The sequence below is a fragment of the Talpa europaea genome (assembly GCF_964194135.1).
Source record: "Talpa europaea genome assembly, chromosome: 10".
Classification (NCBI taxonomy): Eukaryota; Metazoa; Chordata; class Mammalia; order Eulipotyphla; family Talpidae; genus Talpa; species Talpa europaea.
The window spans coordinates 7481004-7500480 of record NC_140077.1 but is presented as its reverse complement, the minus strand read 5'-3'; the positions used below and the strand labels follow the sequence as shown (position 1 = coordinate 7500480).

The window sequence follows — 19477 nt, the reverse complement described above, 5'->3', positions numbered from 1 at the left end:
CCCAGGCAGCCACAGCTGTGCACCTCTGTGGCAGGGGGCTCATAGGTGCTCTTCAGTTGTGCGTGTGGTCGCTGCTTCTACCCCTACCCCCAGGGTTCCCGGTCCCCCCCGTAGGGTGGGGCAGGTTCAGGGTGGAGTTTCAGACTCTCTGTCGCCCCTGGCAGTGGCTTGGGAAGCTCCCAGGATTCATGCAGCCCTAAGTGGCTTCCTAGCCATTTCCTCCGTTGTTCAGTCATTTAACAAATCAGCGAATGGAGATCTGGAAGGGAAGGAAGCAACATGGCTGGAGGGGTGTGGGTGGCCAGGACTTGAACGTGGGTCTACTCTGAGTGGTGGGATCCACTTCTGATCCAGGGCCCGGAAGCTTGGAGCAGGAGGGACTGGTGGGGAGGCTGATGTCACTTGTCTTTGTGGAATAATGTCTTCGTGGAATAATGTCACTTGTCTCTGTGGAAATGATTTCCAGCTCATGGTCTCCATGTCTGTCCATCTGCCTCTGGTCTCCAGTCTGCTTCATTGACTGTCCCTAAGCCTGGTTAGGTAAGGCCACAAGGACCGCCCAAAGCAAGAAAGAATGGCTCCTTCTGGCTCTGAAGAAATGGAGAGCTCTTGCGGGCCTAACCTGGGCTCCCTGCGGGGGGCAGTGGGCCCTCCTTCCCTCTCGCGGGGTGCCGTGCCGCAGACTCCAGTCTGTGGGTGCGCAGAGAGGGTGCTGTCTGGCTTCGTCCTGGCTCTGCCCACCAGCCTGGGCGAGACCGTGCTGCATCTTTCATTGTCTGTCACCTGGGGCTCAGAGCAGGTCCTTTCAAGTCGAGTTGGTGAGGACTGAGAGATCAGCCCATATCAGCTAGCCTGTTGTTATTTCCTGGGCTGCCTCCCAGTTCTCTGTATCTAGTACTTTCTCTGAAAACAGAGATGCTAAGTGACTGATGTGGTAGCGAGTGAGGGCGCAGCGCCCGGCCCTGCTCCTTGGCCTGGCTGCAGGTCAAGTGTGGCCAGCAGGTGGGGCCTGACCAGCCCCGCAGTGATTGAGGGGTGAGATGCAGGCCTGGCCCAGCTCTCAGGGTTCCCCAAGCAGCTGCTTCTGACACCGACCACGACTGTGGGAAGCGTGTTCCCCACAGCTGCTGTGGTCGCGCAGGATCAGGTGTCTGACTGCGGGGAGCCAGGAAAAGCTGGGACGAAGGTGTCCTGAACCTCACCTGGGGCTTGACCTTCAGCTCCCAGGGCTCCCTGTTGGTGACCTCAAGCTCCCCCCAACCTCCTCCCTTCCCTTTGAGGACAGCAAAGGGCAGGTGAAAGATGCCAGGTTCATCCCAGAGTCTTGGCTGGATGGGAGGGCGACATGGCCGCTGTGGCCTCCGCTCACGCACTCACAGACACTCACAGGCGCTGGTCACTGGAGCAGAAGGGACGTGGCCCTGTCTGCTTGGATGGAAATTCAGTGAAGATGGAACTTATGTTTTGCCGGAAAGGCTAGAGAGCCGCGGAGAGAAACGTGGAGACAGGAGTCTGGGCTTGCTGGGGAACAGGATCAGGGAATGACACCTGAAGGCTTGGCAGATGACGTGGGGGCACGCAGTGCCCGAGTGCTCGGGCAGCTTTATCTGTGATGGCAAAAATCTGCAAATAATGACCTATGCTTTTCTCTCCACAAACGGTGGAAGAAACGATTTTGATAAAAACCTGTGGATAGATATATTAAAAAAAATTTATCCTCTTTAAGCTTGAAGTATTTCATTTAAGAAATGACATGAACAGTGTTTATCTGGTCAAAGGAATGCCATGTTCAAAGGCCCTGGGGCAAGGAGTGGCTCTCCCAGTGAGGAAACAAGTGAAGGTCTGGTTTTGCTCTGGAGGCCCCCCGTTTGGCGAGGGGTGGGGGTGGAGGTGGACTTGGGGGGTGCTGCCTCTGTTTGCAAGTCTGCTCCCAGGTGCCCCTGAGACTGTGGGAAAGACCCTGGCTTCAGCCTGGGGAAAGCCGTCTAGGAGTGTCCCTGGGGGACAGTGTGATGGTGGGGAGGGGCCCCTGGGGCAGCGCCCGCCTAGGCTGGACTTGTGGGAGGGGCGTCTTCATGGTGAGCCCGCCCTCTCTGGTTGGCAATCAAGGACCCAGGTGATTCCTGTTTCCTTTTGTGGAAAAATTTACCTGTTAAACAGGCTGCCTGTGAGAGGGGAGTCCCTGTATCCCCCATTTTGTTCATCGCAGGCACCTTGAGCAGCCCCTGCACCACATGTCCAGTGAGCTTACACTTCGACAAGCATGCGGGCCGTGGGCAGAAGCTTTGCGTTCACCTGTGGCTCTTCTGGAATGCTCTGGAACTTGCCTTGGGGCTTCGGGACCCTGCAAACACAGGTTGCAAATTGAGGGCCCCGATTTGGTCCAGGAGCTTCCTTTTTGACATGGAAATGGAGGCACAGAGAGGAAAGGTGTCCAGTCCAGAGCTGGCAAAGAGGGAGGAAGTGAGGCTGGTGACATGGGCAGCCCAGGGCGCTTCCTGTCGGCTCTGATTCTTGATGGCCTGAGCTGAGCCAGTCCTGCTGGCCCCTCCTGGGGAGAGAGGAGATGTGTCTGCCTCTGGGCCCTAAGCCTGAGGGTGGTGGGAGCTGGCCAGGTGCTGCACCTACAAGCTGCACCTATAGGTGCTTCCTATTGGTGTTCTGCTGGAGAGCGCTGTCCCATGAGTCTCCAAAGGAGTCCAGTTCAAGCACAGAGAGGGTGAGTAACTTGCCCAGAGTCATAGAGCAAGTGAACAGCACAGCTGGGATTTGAACCGGGCAGTCTGACCCTGACTGTGTGGTCTCAGTCACCACTGTGGCAGGCCCCATAATAGCAGCCTGCAAAGATGTCAGTATCCAAATTTCTGCAGCTTGTGAATATGTTACCTGCCTGGTGAAAGGGACATTTTAGAAAGGATTAAGGTCAGGATCTTGTGGTGGGGAGGTTATCCTGGACCCAGTAGCCCCAATGTCATCACAAGGGGCTTTGTAAACGTGAGGCAGGGAGACTTGACAATAGAACAGGTCAGAGTGATGCAACATGAGAAAGACTCAACCAGCAACTGCTGGCTTTGAAGACAGAGGAAGGGACCAGGAGCCAAGGAATGTGGGTGACCTCTAGAAGCCGGAAAGGACAAGGGAACGGATTCTCCCCTCGAGCCTCCAGAAGGAGCCAGCCCTGCCAATGCCTCGATTTTATTAGCCCAGTGAATCTTATTTCAGATTTCCTGAAATTGGAAGCTAATACAGCATTGCTCTACTCATTCATCTCCTTGCAGTCATGTCTCCTTCTGTATTCAAATTTAGTTCTGAATTCCTGGAAGTATAAATCTAATATGCTTAATTGAGCCTTTTTTTTAACCCTAAAGAAGCATTTTAAAGGAAGCGCTTGTAAGATTGTAACTGCCTTGCCTCTGTTTACTCTGCTTTGCAATAGGAGCTAGAGTGGGGATGTCAAGAGGGAAAAGGGCCATGGGGAAAATGGGACCCCAGCCTAGAACCTGCCTTTGTGAGTCCCCAACTGCAGCGGGACACTCCACTCTGCAGGTGCCATCTTTGGTCCCCTGTGAGTGATGACCATGGTAGCGTCTGCACATCTTTGTGGGAGGGGTAGGTGACAGTAAGCTATGTTGATAGATCATGAGTTAAATAATTTCAGGTCAGTATTGTTTATAACAAGATGTGATGGAGAAGAGTGGGCACCTGCTAGGCGGGGCAATCAGCAAAGGCCTCTTGAGGCAGTGACTTCTCAGCTGGAAAACGAAGGAACTGTCATAGAAGGTTTCAGGCAGAAGAAACAGCCAACACAAAGGCCCAGAGGCTGGGCAAATGGGAATATGGAAGAACGAAAGCAGCCCAGTGTGGCTGGCATGGAGAAAATCAGGACATGAGGTCAGAAAGGGAGGCAGACAAGCTTCAGCCTGGAGGACCTGTAGGTCATGGCAGAGTTCAGGTTTTATCCCCAGAACAACGGGAGCCACAGGAGAGACCGGTGGTGGTTGCTTCTATAGAACGCAATGGGCTGCAGTGAACAGGGTCCAACAGGACACAGATGAGTCTGGGAAGTTAGTCAGAAGGTTGCTGCTGTCATCGTGTGAGAGGTGATGGTGGCCTGGGCCAGGAAAGTAGCTGTGGAGGGGAAAGGAGCTGGCCAAGGCAAGGTGTCACTTACAAGCAGAATGCATGGGACCGATGGGTGGTTGCAGGTGGAGGGCTGTATAATTTAATTGTTGCTGTGTAACAAATTACTCACAACTTAAGAGCTGAAAATAACAACAAACTTGTTATCTCATGGTTTTTGTGGGTCAAGAATTTAGGAGGGGCTAGGCTGGGTAGATCACGGTGAAGGCTCAAGGTCTCTCAGAAGGGTGCAGTTAAGAAGGGGGTTACAGCTGTATCATCGGAAGACTGGAGAGGGGCTGGAGGATTTACTGCCAGGGTGACCCATTCACCTGGCAAATGCATGCTGACTCTTTGCAGGAGATCTCAGCTGCTCCCACGTGGGCCTCTCTCCACAGGGCTGCTTGAGCATCCTTGCAACATGGCGGCCGACTTCCCACAGACCAAATGATTCTAGAGAGAGCAGGGCAGAAGGCGCCATGACTTTCAGGTCTAGTCTTGAGTCATACACCAACATTTCCACCACACCCCCACTGGTTATAGATTCAGTGTGGGAAGTGACAAGGCTGTGATACCAGGGCACTGTTTACGCAGAGGCCATGGGCAGGATGGAATCAGGGGTGACACCTAAATCCACTCCGCTGTGGTGTCATGAGGCTCAGGGATAGTGGAGCTGAGGCACTGGGCCCAGGCCTGGCGGTCCCTGACCTCTCTGTCCCACAGTCCTCACACAGTCACGGCCGCATGAGAACGTACCCAGGTTGCTGGGTGGATTTGATGGGGGAAGATTTCTGAAGAGCTGTTCAGCTTCTTTTAAGTAGGTGATGCAGAAATTCTGGGGACAACAGAAGTAATTACTGCTCTCAGGGAAATGAAAATATTTTTTATGAATATCCTATGAAAAATGAGGATATTCTTTCATGAGCTAACAGTGCTGCTTATTTATCCAACAAAATCCCCCAGCTGTGCCACCTTACAGCTGCCTGTGGATTTTCTCAGGGGTCTGCTGACCTCTCTCTCTCTTCTCTCTTCTTCTTTAACCCAGAGAAAATATCAACAAGTCACCACATTTGGGCTTTGCTGAGAGAAGGGGATGACTTTTTGCTGTGAAAAGTTAATTTATTGTGGCCAGACTTGCTCAACTGTGAAAACCAGTGTGGGCAAAAGCATAGAAAGCCCCAAAACACATTAGAAAAGTGATTTTCCTTACAAAGGACATTTTAAGGAAGGTCATTGGTGTTTGCTTGAGGATCTGATTTCTCTGGAAGGAAATGTTCTTTAAACTCCTCACAAGATACTGGAATAAAGGAAGGGGGTGAGGGGAAGCAGGAGGAGGGGTCTTAGAGTGGTGGGATGGGGACAGGGGCTTCCCGTGGCCTTTGTGTCTACCCAGTGACCAGTCGGTGCTGAGGGCCTCGAGCTTGCTATCTGACTCTGACAAAGGGCTTGCGGTTATTACACAGTCAGGAAGCTTTGGCTCAGAGAGGCTGGGGAGGGGCCAGTGGTCACTCGGCTCATGAACAGAAGTCCAGCCCAGCTGATGACAGTTCTGTCCTTCCGTGCTGCACTCAGAGAGGGGCCTTGTGGTCCAGGGTCAGGGCAGCTGACACAGATGTGAAGAAGAGACACGCCAAGGCACCCAGGACAAGGGCTGGGTGCGGTGTGGGGGTACCCTTCCCAGACAAGGAGGCTGGGTTCCCATTTTCACAGAGGAAAAAGGAAGCTAGAAGACTATGGTGTGTGATGTGGGTTTTTACAGTCCATTTGGAAACCAACTCTTCCTTTCTGATCCTGACTTTCCCTCCATCCATCAAAGATTTATTGAGCATTTATTACGTGCAAGCACCGTTCTGGATGTTTGGGACCTAGCAGGGAACAAAACCGAAAAAAATGGAAGGAGGGGCCTAGATAGGCAGAAAGCAACAAACAATAAATAAGCCACATAGATGGTTCCAAGGTGATAGGTGCAGTGGAAAAGAAGTTTGAACGTGCAAGCAAGGCGGAGGGCTCTGGAGAAAGGGCAGCGGTGGGCACAGCCTGCAATTTGGAGGGTGACCCATGGGTACTGTTTGGAGGGATGGAGCTGTTTTGGAACTAGGTAGAGGTGAAGAGAGACTGGCAGAGTGAGTTGTAAATGCCACTGAATTGACTTTAAGGTGGTTAATCTCGTGTTATATGAAGCCCCCTTCAATAAATTAATCGGGGAGACTGCTTTCATGGAGAAAGTCCAGTCCATGAAAAAGCTCATTTCTCCCATCCACAGACGTCATGGTGGTGGTGCTGCTAACAGCAGGGCTGGTGATGATGGAGACGTTGATAGTGGTGATTGGTGGTGGCGATAGCAGTAGTGATGGTGGTGACAAAGCCAGTGATGGTGCTGATAGTGACGTGGGTGATGATGAAGGTGGTGGTGATAATGGTGACGGTGGTGTCAGTGATGATCATGGCTACATTACCCCAATGCTAGATAGTTCGCTCTAATCCTTAACACAACAGTACAAACTAGTCTTTGCAGAAGAAAACAGGAAACTTAAGCAAAGACTCCATAACTGGTGCAGGGCTCACATAAAGTGCAGTGATAGCTGCTTGTGGTGAGGAGGCCTCAGGCCCTGGGGGCCTCTGCTAAGCAGCGTAGTTGTCACTCAAAGGCAGCAGCCTTCAGTCGAGGTGGCCCAGTCCTAGTGCTGTCCCTCAGCAGCAAGGGTTTCCCGGGTGGAGCCACCCCGGCCTCTCCACCCTGTGAAGCCACCCAGAGGCTCAGCGTGCTGGGGAGGGGCCATGTCTCCCCATCCCCATGGTGACCAGTTCCCAGGCCTGGTGTTGGTTTGGGTTTTCCTAATTTGAGGTTGTGGGATCCTTCTGGTTATGGCTGAGGTTTGTCTGCACTGGAACCGTCTGTGCTGTGGCCATGAGGTGGGGCCCAGGGGTGCTGGGACCTGCCCGCAGGCCACAGGCCTCACAGGCCTTGTGCTACCCCCAGGCCTCCCTCACACCAACACTGCACTTCCTTTGAAAACATACTGGAGGTTTCAGGTTCTTGTACTGTGGTCCCACAAAGCCTTCTAGGGGCAACATGCCTGTGTGGCCTTGCCGCCCCACGTCTGGCCCCACGTGGGCAGAGCCGGCCTCCGGGCCCAGAGTGGGCTAGTGCCCACCCCATCTGCTACAGTGTATTTCGCCCACCCGCCTGGTAGGGTTCCCTTGAGCAATGGAAGCCCCCGACTAATAGCTGAGCCTGGAGAGTTTTCCAAGCCCTGCTGTCACAGCTTCTGCCTTCTTCGCTTCACTGCATTTCGGCAGGTTGCTCCCTGGCCTGGCTGTGCCCGCACCAGCATGTCAGCCTTTTGAATGGAGACTTATTCCTGCCTCCTGGGCCATCCCTTAGGTCTCTGGAGTGGTCAGGAGGGCCAGTACCCCCTGTGAGGGAAGGTGATGCTGGTCTCAGGCTGTGGAAAGCTCCCACTACCTCCCCACAGTGGTATTTTCTGGAAAACCAGTCCTGCGAGCGGTGCTGTGGGGATGGAGTCCTGAAAGCTCACCTGGGTAGGAAGGAACTGGACAGTCTACAGCCCCGCAGACAAGCTGTACCTTCCACCTGACCTGTGGAGAGGGTGTGCGTCATCGGCCCCGGTGTCTGGGAACCTGGTGGTGAGCTCCTTCCCATATATGGTCACTAGAGTACTCGAGAACCTCCCAGACCTTGATCGGGATGCCTTGATCGGGATGCGTTGAGTGGCTCCTCTGATGCTCTTGGTAACCCACCCCACCTGCATATTCCAGGGCCCTGCTTGTAGCGTGACTCAGGTTGCTAGCAAATTTGATCCTTCACATTAGCATGACGCTGACCTTTCCAGGCACTGTGGCCCTCCGGGGGCAGAGTCCAAGGATGGGGAGCCTGCTGAGAACCTGGGGCTGCCACGGCCTGTGCCCCTGTCTTCCCATGTCCTTGCACCTTTCTTGTACCAATGGTTTCTCCGTCATTAACCAAGAGTGCTCCGGGATGTGGTGGAGGCAAGGATGGCGTTGGGTGGTCTCGCTCTTGCTGCCTTTGGTCATGCCTGGCACCACCCTGGTGGCTTCCCGTGTGGACCGGCAAGCTTGGGGGGCGGGCAGGCTGCTCACTCGGCCCTGCCGTCCCCATCTACACGGGCCAGGACCAGTTGGATCGTTTCAGGGTCTCGGGTGGCCCATGTGAGGCATGTGGCTCGGAGAGAAGAGATTAGTTAGCCAATCTGATTTGCAACTTGGGACTTGGGAATTAGGATTGTGGCAGCTGGGCAGGGGGCTGGGCTGAGAGTTCCTGAGGACGCGGGGGTCTTGACAGCTAACATAGTTCTGACACTGGCCCCTGGAAGTTAGCAGATTCCACAGAGGGGAATCGAATTCCTTGCAAGACTGACTTCACTTCAAGCCCCAGCCACGGTCTGGGGGCTTCCACGCCATATGCACTTCTGACCTACCAGTTACAAGTTGGGGGATTTCCTCCCACTCTCTAAGGTTTGATAATTCACTACAACGACCAGACCTTGAGAGAGCACTGTATTTAGAATCAAGTGTGTCATAGCGGAAGGATACAAATCCAAACCAGCAAAAGGAAGCAGTGCAGAGGGCAGGGGCCCCAAATGTGAGCTCCAGGCCCTCAGGATGTATCACCCGCCTGGCCCACTGATGGCTGATCACCAACTGGGGTGTTCTCCCAAGCCCTGTGCCCAGCTTTTATCGGGATTTCATGACTTAGGCCGAACCATGTGGTTGAACTCCAGTTCCAGCTCCCTCCCGCCCCCTAGGCCAAGGGACATTCTCACCTGGCTCAGAGACCCAACCGCTAGTCACATGGTTGATCTCTGTGGCATGGCCAGATCTTGAGTTGTCTGGTTTGCATAAACTCAGGTAGGAATAAAAAAGACACTCCTATCACTTGGAAAATTCCAGGCTCTTAGGGGTTACCTCCCAAGAGCGAGGCACAAAGGCCAGTCAACAGCATCACTCTTCAGCAGTGGCCAGGGGCCTGGGCAGAGGCATGAGCCTGGGCTGGCCTGCAGAGGCCACATGGCGGAGCGAGGGGCAGAGACACCCAGCCGGGTCTTCCTGTTCCCACAGATCCAGCTGTCCCTGGCTGCCTCTGCTTGGATTCCTGGAGGCCCCCCCGCAATGCTGATAATAGCCCCATGATTTGCTTCCTGCTTCTGGCTACAATCACGCTCACTGAAGTGCCAATGAGGCACAGAGCAGGTTCTCTACTGTTTTAGGCAGATGGGTAAGGGAGCATCCTGGAGCCCTCAGTGGCTTTTTCAGGCTTGTAATGATCTTTCTACACCATTTGTAGTTAGGCAAGCGGGTGCAGGGCAGGCAGGGGCCCGGGGCCCGGGGCCCTGGAGGCTGGCAGGCCTCCTAGCCCCCGGCGAGTCTTTACTCTTCCTGGGCTCTCTGGCATTGTCTCGCGGCCTCTCCGCTGGTCTGCACTGCTCTCTGTCGCCCCGTCCTCTGTGACCTCTTGCTTATATGCTCGGTCTCCGCACGCCCACACCCTACTCCGAGGGCCACCGTCAGGCACGCATGTAAGACCACAGGTGTCAGTCATAGATGCTAATGGTGGGAGGGTAGGAAAAACCTGGTAACTTCCCTTTGCCCTACACTCACCAACACCTTTTTCTGATTTGTGGACAAGTCTGTCCTAGAAGAGTGTGGTCATGGGAACATAGCCCCCCATTTCCTCAATGCCCACAAAGCACGACAGTTCCCCTGTGAGTCCTGGGAGCTGTCTCCAGCGGTGATTCTCCCTCTGGGATCTGCAGAGTGAAGGCCTTTGGGATCCGAGAGGCACCCAGGAGACAGGAGTGCTGACAAGGGGGTGGGGCGGCTGAGGGGAGACCTGCCCAGCTTCCTAGGGTGCCAGACCGGGCCTGGGCGTGAGTGCTTGTAGGGTGAGGAAGGGGCACTGAGCAGGTTTTCTGACCCAGCAGACCAGGTGAAGGAGGAGTCCTGGAGCCCTCAGTGGCTTTTCAGGTTTTTATTGGGATTTACCAGGTACACGGCAGGCAGGGGGGCTGGGAGGCTGGCAGGCCTCCTAGCCCCCAGCAAGTCTTCACTCTATCTGGGCTCTCCGGCCTTCTCTCTGCATCTCTTCTTCTCTTGCCTTTCTTTCGTTCTTGGCTTCTCTTTCTCCCAGCTTCTGCTGGCGTCCGCATGATGCCACCCTTAAAAGCCCAGTCTTTCAGCCCAGGTGCACCCACTCCAGGTGCCCGCCATCAGGCATGCATTCAGGACCACAGGGTTCCCTCATCTATCTTAATGGCAGGAGGGTAGAAAAGCCTGATACTTTTTACCTTACCCTACAGTGCTGGTTCCCCAAAGCCTGCTCCCCAGCCTGGACCCCACAAGCATCACAGAACATGATCTCCCTCCCCCACTGGTCATTTGCCCCCTCACCCTGCTGGTGTCCTGGTGGGTGTGGTCGGTAGGGGCTGCCAAGCTCCTGGGAGAATGGTGACTCGCCCAGGCAGGGAGCAGGGGCCTGGCGTCCCCACCGGGCCAGCCCCCAGGGTCTGGGATTTTGGAGCTGGGAGGAATATTTTCAGTTTCTCCAAGCCCCTGTGTGTTTCTTCAGATCCCTTTTAGAAGTTGGCAGGACAGAAAAAAACAAATCAGAGAGAAATTCCCAGAAAGAATGGTCCCCGGCCCCATCTCCATGTGACGTTCGGGGCGGTGCTTCTCAGACTCAGTGGGCATCAGGACCGCCTGGAGCTCATAACACTCGGGTCAGGGGGTCTGACTCAGTAGGTGGGTGGTGGGCCTGGAGACATAGTTTTTTTTTTTTTTTTAAGATTTATTTACTTATACATACAAGAACTGGGGTACAGGCCAGAGTTTTGGGGGGTGAGAGGACTCACCAGAGACAGAGTGGGGAACAGAACAGGCAGATCGACCGAAATACACTGTTGAGGGGAGCAGCAGGCGAGACAGGAGAGGTCTGCTGCGCCATGTGGGTCACCTCCCTGGCCGGGGATCGAACTTGTGCTGTGGTGGCTGTGGTGAGCTTCACAGGTTGAGTCTTAACCCCTTGCGCCACCAGGGAGGCCCCCTGGGGACTTAGGTTTTAAAGACATGGCCCAGCGATGTCGATTAAGGGCGTGGAGGAGCCTCTCTCCGACAGGTGTGCTGCGGCTTCAGCTGCACGGGACTCAGGCTCTGAGCACCTGGGGCCCGGTTCCGTGAGCGAGATGGGCAATGCCTCGTCTCTCAAATGGGCACAGCAGCAGTACCTACCTCACATGGGTGGTCAGGATTGAGACAATGTCTGAGGACAAAAAAAGCCACATCGCTTGACCTTGCAGATCACATACACCAACCCTAACCTGGATGAGAAGTCCAGGGTCAGTTGTTTTGCAAAGATTTGTAACACCCCCTTCCAAGGAAGGAATGGAGTTCGGTATGAGTCCCCAGTCTCAGGGGATCACTGGACCCCCACCCCGACTCCGCTGGAGTCCAGTTGCTGCCCGGGACATTGCTTCTGGAGTCCAGGCACCCCGTGGGGTCAGCTTCCTCTTTCCCTCCCCGCAACACTATCTTCTTTTAGTGCTCTGCCTTCAAATCACAAACACCTCCTCCCTCGTTAACTGTAAAAGCCACAAGAATAACTAAGCCAATTTCTTCTTCCCCTACAATAACAGTTTTCTCATGGCATTAATTTTGAGAGGTGAGCCCTTCACTTGTTGGGGGCATCCGCAGGAACAAAGGAAATGTCAGTTCCTTTCCCAGCCGCTCACCCAGGGCTGAGTGCGTGGTCAGGGTGGAGACGGCGCTGGGGGCTCATTTGCCTTTCCTCCCAGCCCCTTGCTACCACCTGCCCTCCTGCCAGAGCATCCGCCCTCTCTGCTGGCCACTCTGCCCTCCTCCTGCCCTGCTGCCCCCTGAGCACGCTTCCCAAGGGAGCGTGGGGCCTGGAGACTGCAAGTGATGTGATCACTACTTCCCTTCCTGGAAGTTCCCCTCCTTAGGGACCAGGCAGAGCTGGGGCTGGGAGTCTGGGGCACGCTCATTTTCCAGCTGCACCTTCCTCCAGGCTTTGCCCTGGACTCTTCCGCACTCAGGAGTCGTCCAGATGCTGTTCTGGTCCTTGGTACCTTGTCCCCAGAGCTGTGAGCCTGTGTCCCTGAGGAACTCTTGGCCTCTCTACCCACCGCAGGAGCCCTCTGCTGTCTGGCTCCAGGCTGCCCTGTATCTCCTTGCTGGAACAGCCCCTCCTCCAAGCAGCACACCCCCCCCCCCCCGCCCCCCTTCTGCCTGGCCACCCCCGCAGCCTTGCTCATCTCACTCATCATGTCCTGTTTTCTCTATGTGGAAGGTAAACTAGCAGCACTTGGTTATTTGGTAAAGCACAGGAAAGCCCACAGCTGCTCGAGACAGGAAATGCCAGCAAGCCAGCAGGTGGGAGAAGATTCCTCTCCCATTTGGGATTTGGAGTTTGGGGTGTGTTTCCCTTATTAGCCTCTTAATCCTACTCCTTGAGCCTCAGGTTTCTCATCTGTGAAATGGGCTAGTATCACTCCATGAGGCCCAAGCATCGCAAGCTTCATTTCAGTGCCAGGTCCTGTTAACTGGAAATAAAGTCTCAATGATAGAGTATATGAGATGAGCCAAGTGAGAATTTAAACCCAAAAGCGGTTGGGCAGATTTTTCCTCCGAGTGCGATTCCAGTAAACTTGAATTTGAATTTAATTTGTATAGGTAAGAACAGTGAGTCATTGACATTCAGAATGTAATTATTCCTCATAGGAAGGGCTTCTAGTTCTGGGGTGTCTGACCTAAAGATAAGCCTATGCTAGAGGAAGACAATGCAGGAATTAATCTCTTCCTTTGTAAAGAATGCCCTGCAGACGTACACAGAATGGGTGCCCCTCAGCAAATCTTCTTTATCTGCCTCCTGGGTCATCAGTGGGTGTGAAAAGACTGGCTCTACCTGCGGAGCAGCAGAATTCCTGCATGTGCTACAGGATGGAGCCTGTTCATACTCTAAGTCTCTGAAGATGCCTTTGCTCTCTCACCTCCTAGGTAGGGGGAAGGGAGGCAGAAATTTTTATAATAGTTCACTGTCCAGAGGTTGGGGGGAGGTTGTCATTTATTTCCTTTAAACATTCCTATACCCAGTCAGTCAACACAACTTAATGAGAGCTTGCAGCTCACCAGGCCCAGTGTTCACTGCTCCACCCTCTGGAGGCACTTGAGCTGGTCTAGGCTGAGCTGAGAGAGGCTTGTGGCCCAGAGGAGAGGGCCTGCCCCTCCAGGGCAGCTCTGGAAGAGGTGTCAGGGCTGGGACATTAATTAAGATGGAGCAGGCTTCAGCAGGCAGAAGAGCCAGGCAGGGTGTTTGAGGAGCCTTGGGGCAGAGGCGGATGTATCCAGGGCCCGTCTCTCCCCAGACGGGAAGACTTCCATCTTCTAGGCAAGCACTATTTGAGCATCTGCAGGTGGCAAAGAAAGAGTCACAGAGAGCAAAGAAACCCCAGACAGGGGCCAGCAAACCTGTGGTTGACCACATGGTACCCTCCTCCCTCCACCTCCACTTTTCGGCCCCAACTTCAGTGTCATGCCCTCTAATTATCCACCTTTCCACAGTTATTCTGTTACTAACAAGTCTCTCCAAAGCTCGCTGTGCTCCCAAGAGCTGGTCAAAAGGTCTTGGGATGAAGCAGCACTGTTGACATCTGGGATCAGCTCGTTTTCGGTGGCGGGGGCTTCCCTGTGCTTTGTGCCTCACTATCTGCTAGATGCAGGTAGCACCCCCCACCCCAAATATCTCTAGATGTCCTCTGGCAAGCCCCCCCTCCACATCTTGCCCGTCCCCATGCCCCCAGCACCTGCGTGCTCAGCCAGTGATGCTCAGCACATCTTGGCTGCGTGAACGATGAATCTCTGTTCATTTTCTTAATGGACAAATTAATGTATAGAATGTGTGTGCACATGTGAAGTAGAAGCCTGCTTTTCTTAGTCGGGCTACCTGTTAATCACCTGGAGAAAACTCTTGAGAAGCCACATTCCCTAGTTTCAGCCCTAGAGTGGAGTGTAGCCTGATGGGGTGCAACCTGGAATATGAATTGTGGTTTTCTTTGTACTAATTTTTATTGAGGTGACTTTGGTTTACAAGGCTGTATAGGATTCAGAGAGGTGTATGTTCACACCTCTTCAAATGTATGCTACCACACTACACCCACCACTGAACCCTCACAACCTTCCACCAGAGCCTGCTGGGTCCCCTCCGCCCTGTGTCTCTCACCCCCATCGACCCCCTCTGGTAGCTTCCATTCCTCAGTCAGATCTCTGGCATTTGTTTGGTGTAATATTATCGGTTCCTTTGTTTTGTTTCTCTATAGTCCACATTTATGTAACCATCTGGTATTCGTCTTCTTCTGACTTATTTCTTTGAGCATATGGAGTCTGTATTGTTAAGAGGGCATCATGGCTTCCTCAGAAGGCGAACACACAATTACTGTCTGACCCAGCAATTCTGCTCCAAGACATTAACCCAAAAGAATTTTAAGCAGGGACTGAGATACCCATAGAACAGTATCACAATAACCAAAAAGTGCCCATCAGCACATGGATGGATATACAAAGCGGGGCCTGTCCTCACGGTGGAATATTATTCAGTCTTAAAAATGGAGTGAAATCTGACACCTGCTATGACATGAGTGGACCTTGAAGACCTCCTGCTAACTAAAGTGAAATAAGCCAATCACAGAGGACACATACTAAGCGGTTTTATTTATATGAAATCGAATTCATAGAGACAGGCGTGAATGGTGGCTGCCAGGGGTGGAGGGGAGGGGGAGGTGGGGAGTTATTCTTAGCGGGGACGGCGTTGGCGAGGTGTTCTGGAGTGGATGGCTGCACGCCAGTGTGAATGTACTGAATGCCACTGGGCTGTAGACCGAGAAATGGCTAAAATGGTCAGTTTGTGTTATCTACAATTTTATATACACACTCCCCCCACCGCTGGCAGATGTGGGAAACCACAGTGGGAGGGGAGGTGTTCTCAAGAGTCCTGTGACCCTTTGAGGCCTGGTGGCTGGTGAGTGGCTGAGATGGGAGCCGCTGACTTTGCCACCGAAGGTCTTAGACTGATTCATCGAGAGGAGGCCCTTCTCTGGGCATGCGCGTGCTAGCCCATGCAGGGCCTGACAGGCCACCTGAGTGGCGGCCACATCGCCTGTCCATGGGGAGTTGCCAGCAGCTGTGGATGATTCTTGCCTGTGTACGCCTGGTTTCGGGAGAGAAATCTGAAATCTGGATTTGCATGTGCAATCTCCTAATGCCTGAATATTCAGTGAGCAAGCAAACCCCAGTACGTGTGTCAAGCAGATCAGCGCTGTAGGCCTCGGCTCTGGGGTGGCGTCTTTGCATGGAGCTCCCCGTTTGGGCTGCTCCCCCCGTTTGGATCCCTTCCGAGGCCTGACACCAGCTTTCCCTTCCATCCTGGAGATTTCCCTGGCTTTTAGCGCACCCCAATGAGGTTTACAGACAGGAGAGTGGGTGCCTCGCTTGGCTCTGCCATTCACTAGCTGTAGGGCCCTGTGGGGCTGTAGGCAATTTGCTGCTTTCCTCCCCCTGCCTCAGTTTCTTTTTCTATCAAGTAGGAACAGTAGGAGTTCTTTCTGGTAGAGTTCTAGTAAGGACTGTAGAAGAGTGCACAGGAAGGGGTTGCCCCGGGGCAGGGCCTGCAGAGCGCTCTGGGCTCTGCAGTGCATGCATGTGTGTGTGTGCATGTGAGTGTGTGCGCATGTATGTGTGCGTGTGTGTGTGTGTGCGCTTGAGTGTCGGCCCCAGCTGGAGCAAAGAGCTAATGTGGAGTCAGCCGGGGCGCGGGCTGGAGACTTACGCAAGATCAGATGTCTGTTTCATCAACTGTGACGTGGGCCCAGGGATGTCTCCCTCCGAGTCATTCTAAGGATTAAACAGGACATCATTCAAACGGGGCCAAGTCACAGCACGTGTCCCGTACACGCTCGTTCCGCTGTGATGCCTTGTGGAGTCGTGGGTCAGGGCAGGCTGGCAGGATTGAAGACGAGATGTGCACAGTGGAGAGGTGGATCCTTCCGGCTCTCCCCCAGCAGCCCCCTCCCACTTCTTTGCTCTCAGGGTGGGCCCCGACCCCTCCTCCCAAGCTGACTCACTGGCTGATCAGGAAGGCAACCTCAGCTTGGCAGAGGGCAGCATGGAGACTAGCTCCTTAGGAGCCCCAGGTGGGGCCTGGCCTGACCCCATCCGAAGGATTGCTTACCCTCATGGAGCAGGGACCAACCTGGGGTGTGCCAAGGCTCCTCCGAGACCCCGCGTCTCTTTTACTGGGCCCCAGACTTTGCAGGGCCTTGGGGGGATTGAGCACATGAAGGAGAGTAAAATGTCCTCAAATCCCCAGTCACTGAGGAGCCTATTGGGCTAAGAGACCTTTGGTGAGCGACCGACAGGTGCTGTCTCAGGACCACTACGGGGGCTGAGGGTGGGCGACAGCATGTCTGCTTTGGGGATTCTGGCCACGCCACATAGGTGCCTGAGGCCCAAGCCCTGAGGCTGGTGAGCCTGGGGACACCTAGGGCAGAGCCTTCCAGAGCATCCCAATGTCTGTGCACTGGGGAACAGACATGTGCCGGGCCCATGCGCCCCTCTGCATGTTCACACGTTCACTACCCAGATGCGCTCAGCACAGGTGCACACTCACCACGTGTGCGTGCCTGTTTCGTGTGGGCGTCCATTGGGTGCGTGTTCGTGGCACGTCGGGTTCGTTGTGTGTGTGTGTCCCTAGTGTGTGCATGCTCACCACGTGTGTACACTGCAGAGGACGGGAGGTGGGCGGGGCGTTTCAGGGGGCCATCCAGCTTGAGAAACGTCCTCTGAGACCCTGGGGCCTGTGATGAGCGAGCAGGAGCCTCTGCTTGGGGAAGGGGACTTGCCACAGAAATGAAGATGAAGTGAGGCGACCAGGAGGCCGCAGTTCACTCGCCGTGGACCGCTGGAGGGTTCCAGGTCTGCAGGGACTGCTAAGTCCAGCAGGCCCGGCTCCTGTGGTTGGAGCTTATGGTCTAGCAGGGGTGCAGATAGCCGGTTTGCAGCAGGCTGAGCAGCACTGGGAGATGTCCAGGAAGAACAGGGCCTGGTGTGGGTAGGCTGAGGTGACTCCCACTGCTGCAGCTGGGAGGGGGCAGCCCAGCCCAGCCCACCACACAGGGAGAACACACAGGCTTGATGCCAGCCGGGAGGGAGTACGTATGTCTGGTGGGGTTTAGGGTGCGTCACTGACTTGACCTCAAGTCTCCCGCCCTCCCCCTGGCTGTCTCACAGCCCCGAGAGCTGGTGGACAGACTCACTGGGGTGGGACCCGGCTCTGGAGCCTGGGGCAGCACCAGCATCAGCCCGACATGTTTTTCCCCATCTCTGCAGGGGGCGGAGGGAAGCGCAAAGGCAAAAGCAAGAAGTGGAAGGAAATCCTGAAGTTCCCACACATTAGCCAGTGTGAAGACCTCCGAAGGACCATCGGTAAGCCTTCCTGTCTCGAGGGGTTGCGGGGAAAGGGCCTGATAACCACCGCCATCTGTAGGGGGAGTCAAATTCAAATCAATTAATGCGGTGAAGTGATTCCAGGGAGGAACTGTGGGCCCCCATCTTCGTTCATTGACATGAAGATGCCGTGAATACTCATGGCCCCAAGTCCTAATGGACAAAAAGACCCTCCTCAAAGAAAAGTCCTTTCTCTCTGGCCAAAGGCTTGGGAAAGGGGCAGCTGAGCTCAGCTGGGAAGGTGTTGGCACAGTGGGCACAGCAGGCACCGTGGACAGCCACGCCAGTGCCGTGGCCCACGAGCCGGGTGCCTCACCTTGGCTGTCTTGCCTCGCCTGGCCCCACATTCAAAGACCCAGTGGCCTCGCTCTCCACTTCTCTCTGACTCACATGCTTTGGAGGACTTGGTGTCCCCCGCCCCTCCTTCTAGCCTGGACGCCCAGATGCCCCTCTCTCTGTGAGGATCCCCAGCACTGCCCCAGAAGCACCCCGAATGCCTCTCACTTTGCAGCTGAGCTGGCCCCACTCTCTTCGCTTTTGACTGGGAGGACCCAGGAGCTTAAGATTCGCTTCCGAGCATTTCTGTCCATAGACCCCACCCTAAGGGCCCATCCCCGCCTGTCCCCCTAGGTCCATGAACGGGCCTCTTGGCAGGCCCCACTCCCCTGGGAGGGTGTGAGAAACGTGCGTGCTGGCGTGTGAAAATGAATTCTTCTGTTCTCCTAGAGGGCATTGAAAAGACTCTGTGTGTGAGTGCAGTGTGCAGGGCGGCCTGGGGAAACAGGAAGGCCGCCATAAACCGAGGGGCTGCAGCTCGTGGCGACGGGCCCCAGGACCGGCTTCCCGCCTGTTTACAGTCCGTCGCCCTGGTGTTTGCCCAACCTCTGCTGGGGTCCTGCTGGACGGCTCTCTTAAATAAAAATCCCATTTCTTTTCTAGACCAATACACAAACTAAACAGTGGCAAATGCCACATTTATTTTTCTTGTGGACCCATGAGCTCACTTTCTGAAGCTCTTTGGGAAGATGCCCCGGGCAGGCTTCCACTTAAGGTGACCGGCCCCACTGGGCTGAGGGCGGCGTGGGGCGGTGTCGGCGGAGGGCAGAGGGAAGGGCGTTGTCCAGACTAAGTGCGACTCGCAGGCCTGCGGCAGCGGTCCAGGAAAGGACTGTGGTCTCTGTCGTCGGCGAGTGCCCGGCACTGCTCACCTGACTGGGGGCTCTTCTTGCCCACGTTCATGATGGGAGCGAGCGCTTGTTTTCAGTTAGAGGCTGGTGAAAAGAGAGGTCATTTTTCTCTATGCTAGTCTTTGGACCCCCTAAACGCTGTCCATGGATGTACCTCCGTGACCGGCCCCCACCTTAGCTGGCAGCTTCCCTCCTCCTCCGCTCGCACGCTGCACCGTCGCCCTTCTGTCCTTGTCTCCAGCCTGGCACGCCTGCAGCTGCTGTTCCCGCCGCCTGCAGTGCTCCTGCCCACACTTATTCCCAAGACCCTTGAAGGCTCAGCTCTGCTATCTCCTGCATGGAGAAGCCTCTAGAAGGGAGCTCTCCCCCTCATGGCTCTCTTTCACATAGTGCAGTTCATCAGTGCTTTGCGCTTGTGACTCCACCAAAGATCATCTCTTAGTGAGTTGTTGACGTGTGACTTTTCAGTCTCTCCCAGGGGACTCATGTCCCGTGACAGTGGTGACTGTGTCTTGCCCACTCACTGCTAGAATGGCACCTGGTCTGTAATAGGGACGCACGGTGTGAATGAAAACATGATGGGGTGAAATACCTGCTATACCCGAATGTAGTCTGTAGCC

The 19477-nt window shown here is 54.7% G+C and overlaps 1 protein-coding gene across 2 annotated transcripts in view; it reads left to right on the top strand.

Moving 5' to 3' along the window:
• Positions 1 to 19477, top strand: part of GRK5 (G protein-coupled receptor kinase 5) — a gene marked incomplete at both ends in the record, with an annotated part of 178020 nt that overhangs the window by 69849 nt on the left and 88694 nt on the right. For both annotated transcript variants that reach the window (XM_084245747.1, XM_084245746.1), the window contains one exon: positions 17554 to 17649. In XM_084245747.1, the coding sequence (XP_084101873.1) occupies positions 17554 to 17649 (96 nt within the window). The remainder of the gene's footprint in view (positions 1 to 17553; positions 17650 to 19477) is intronic.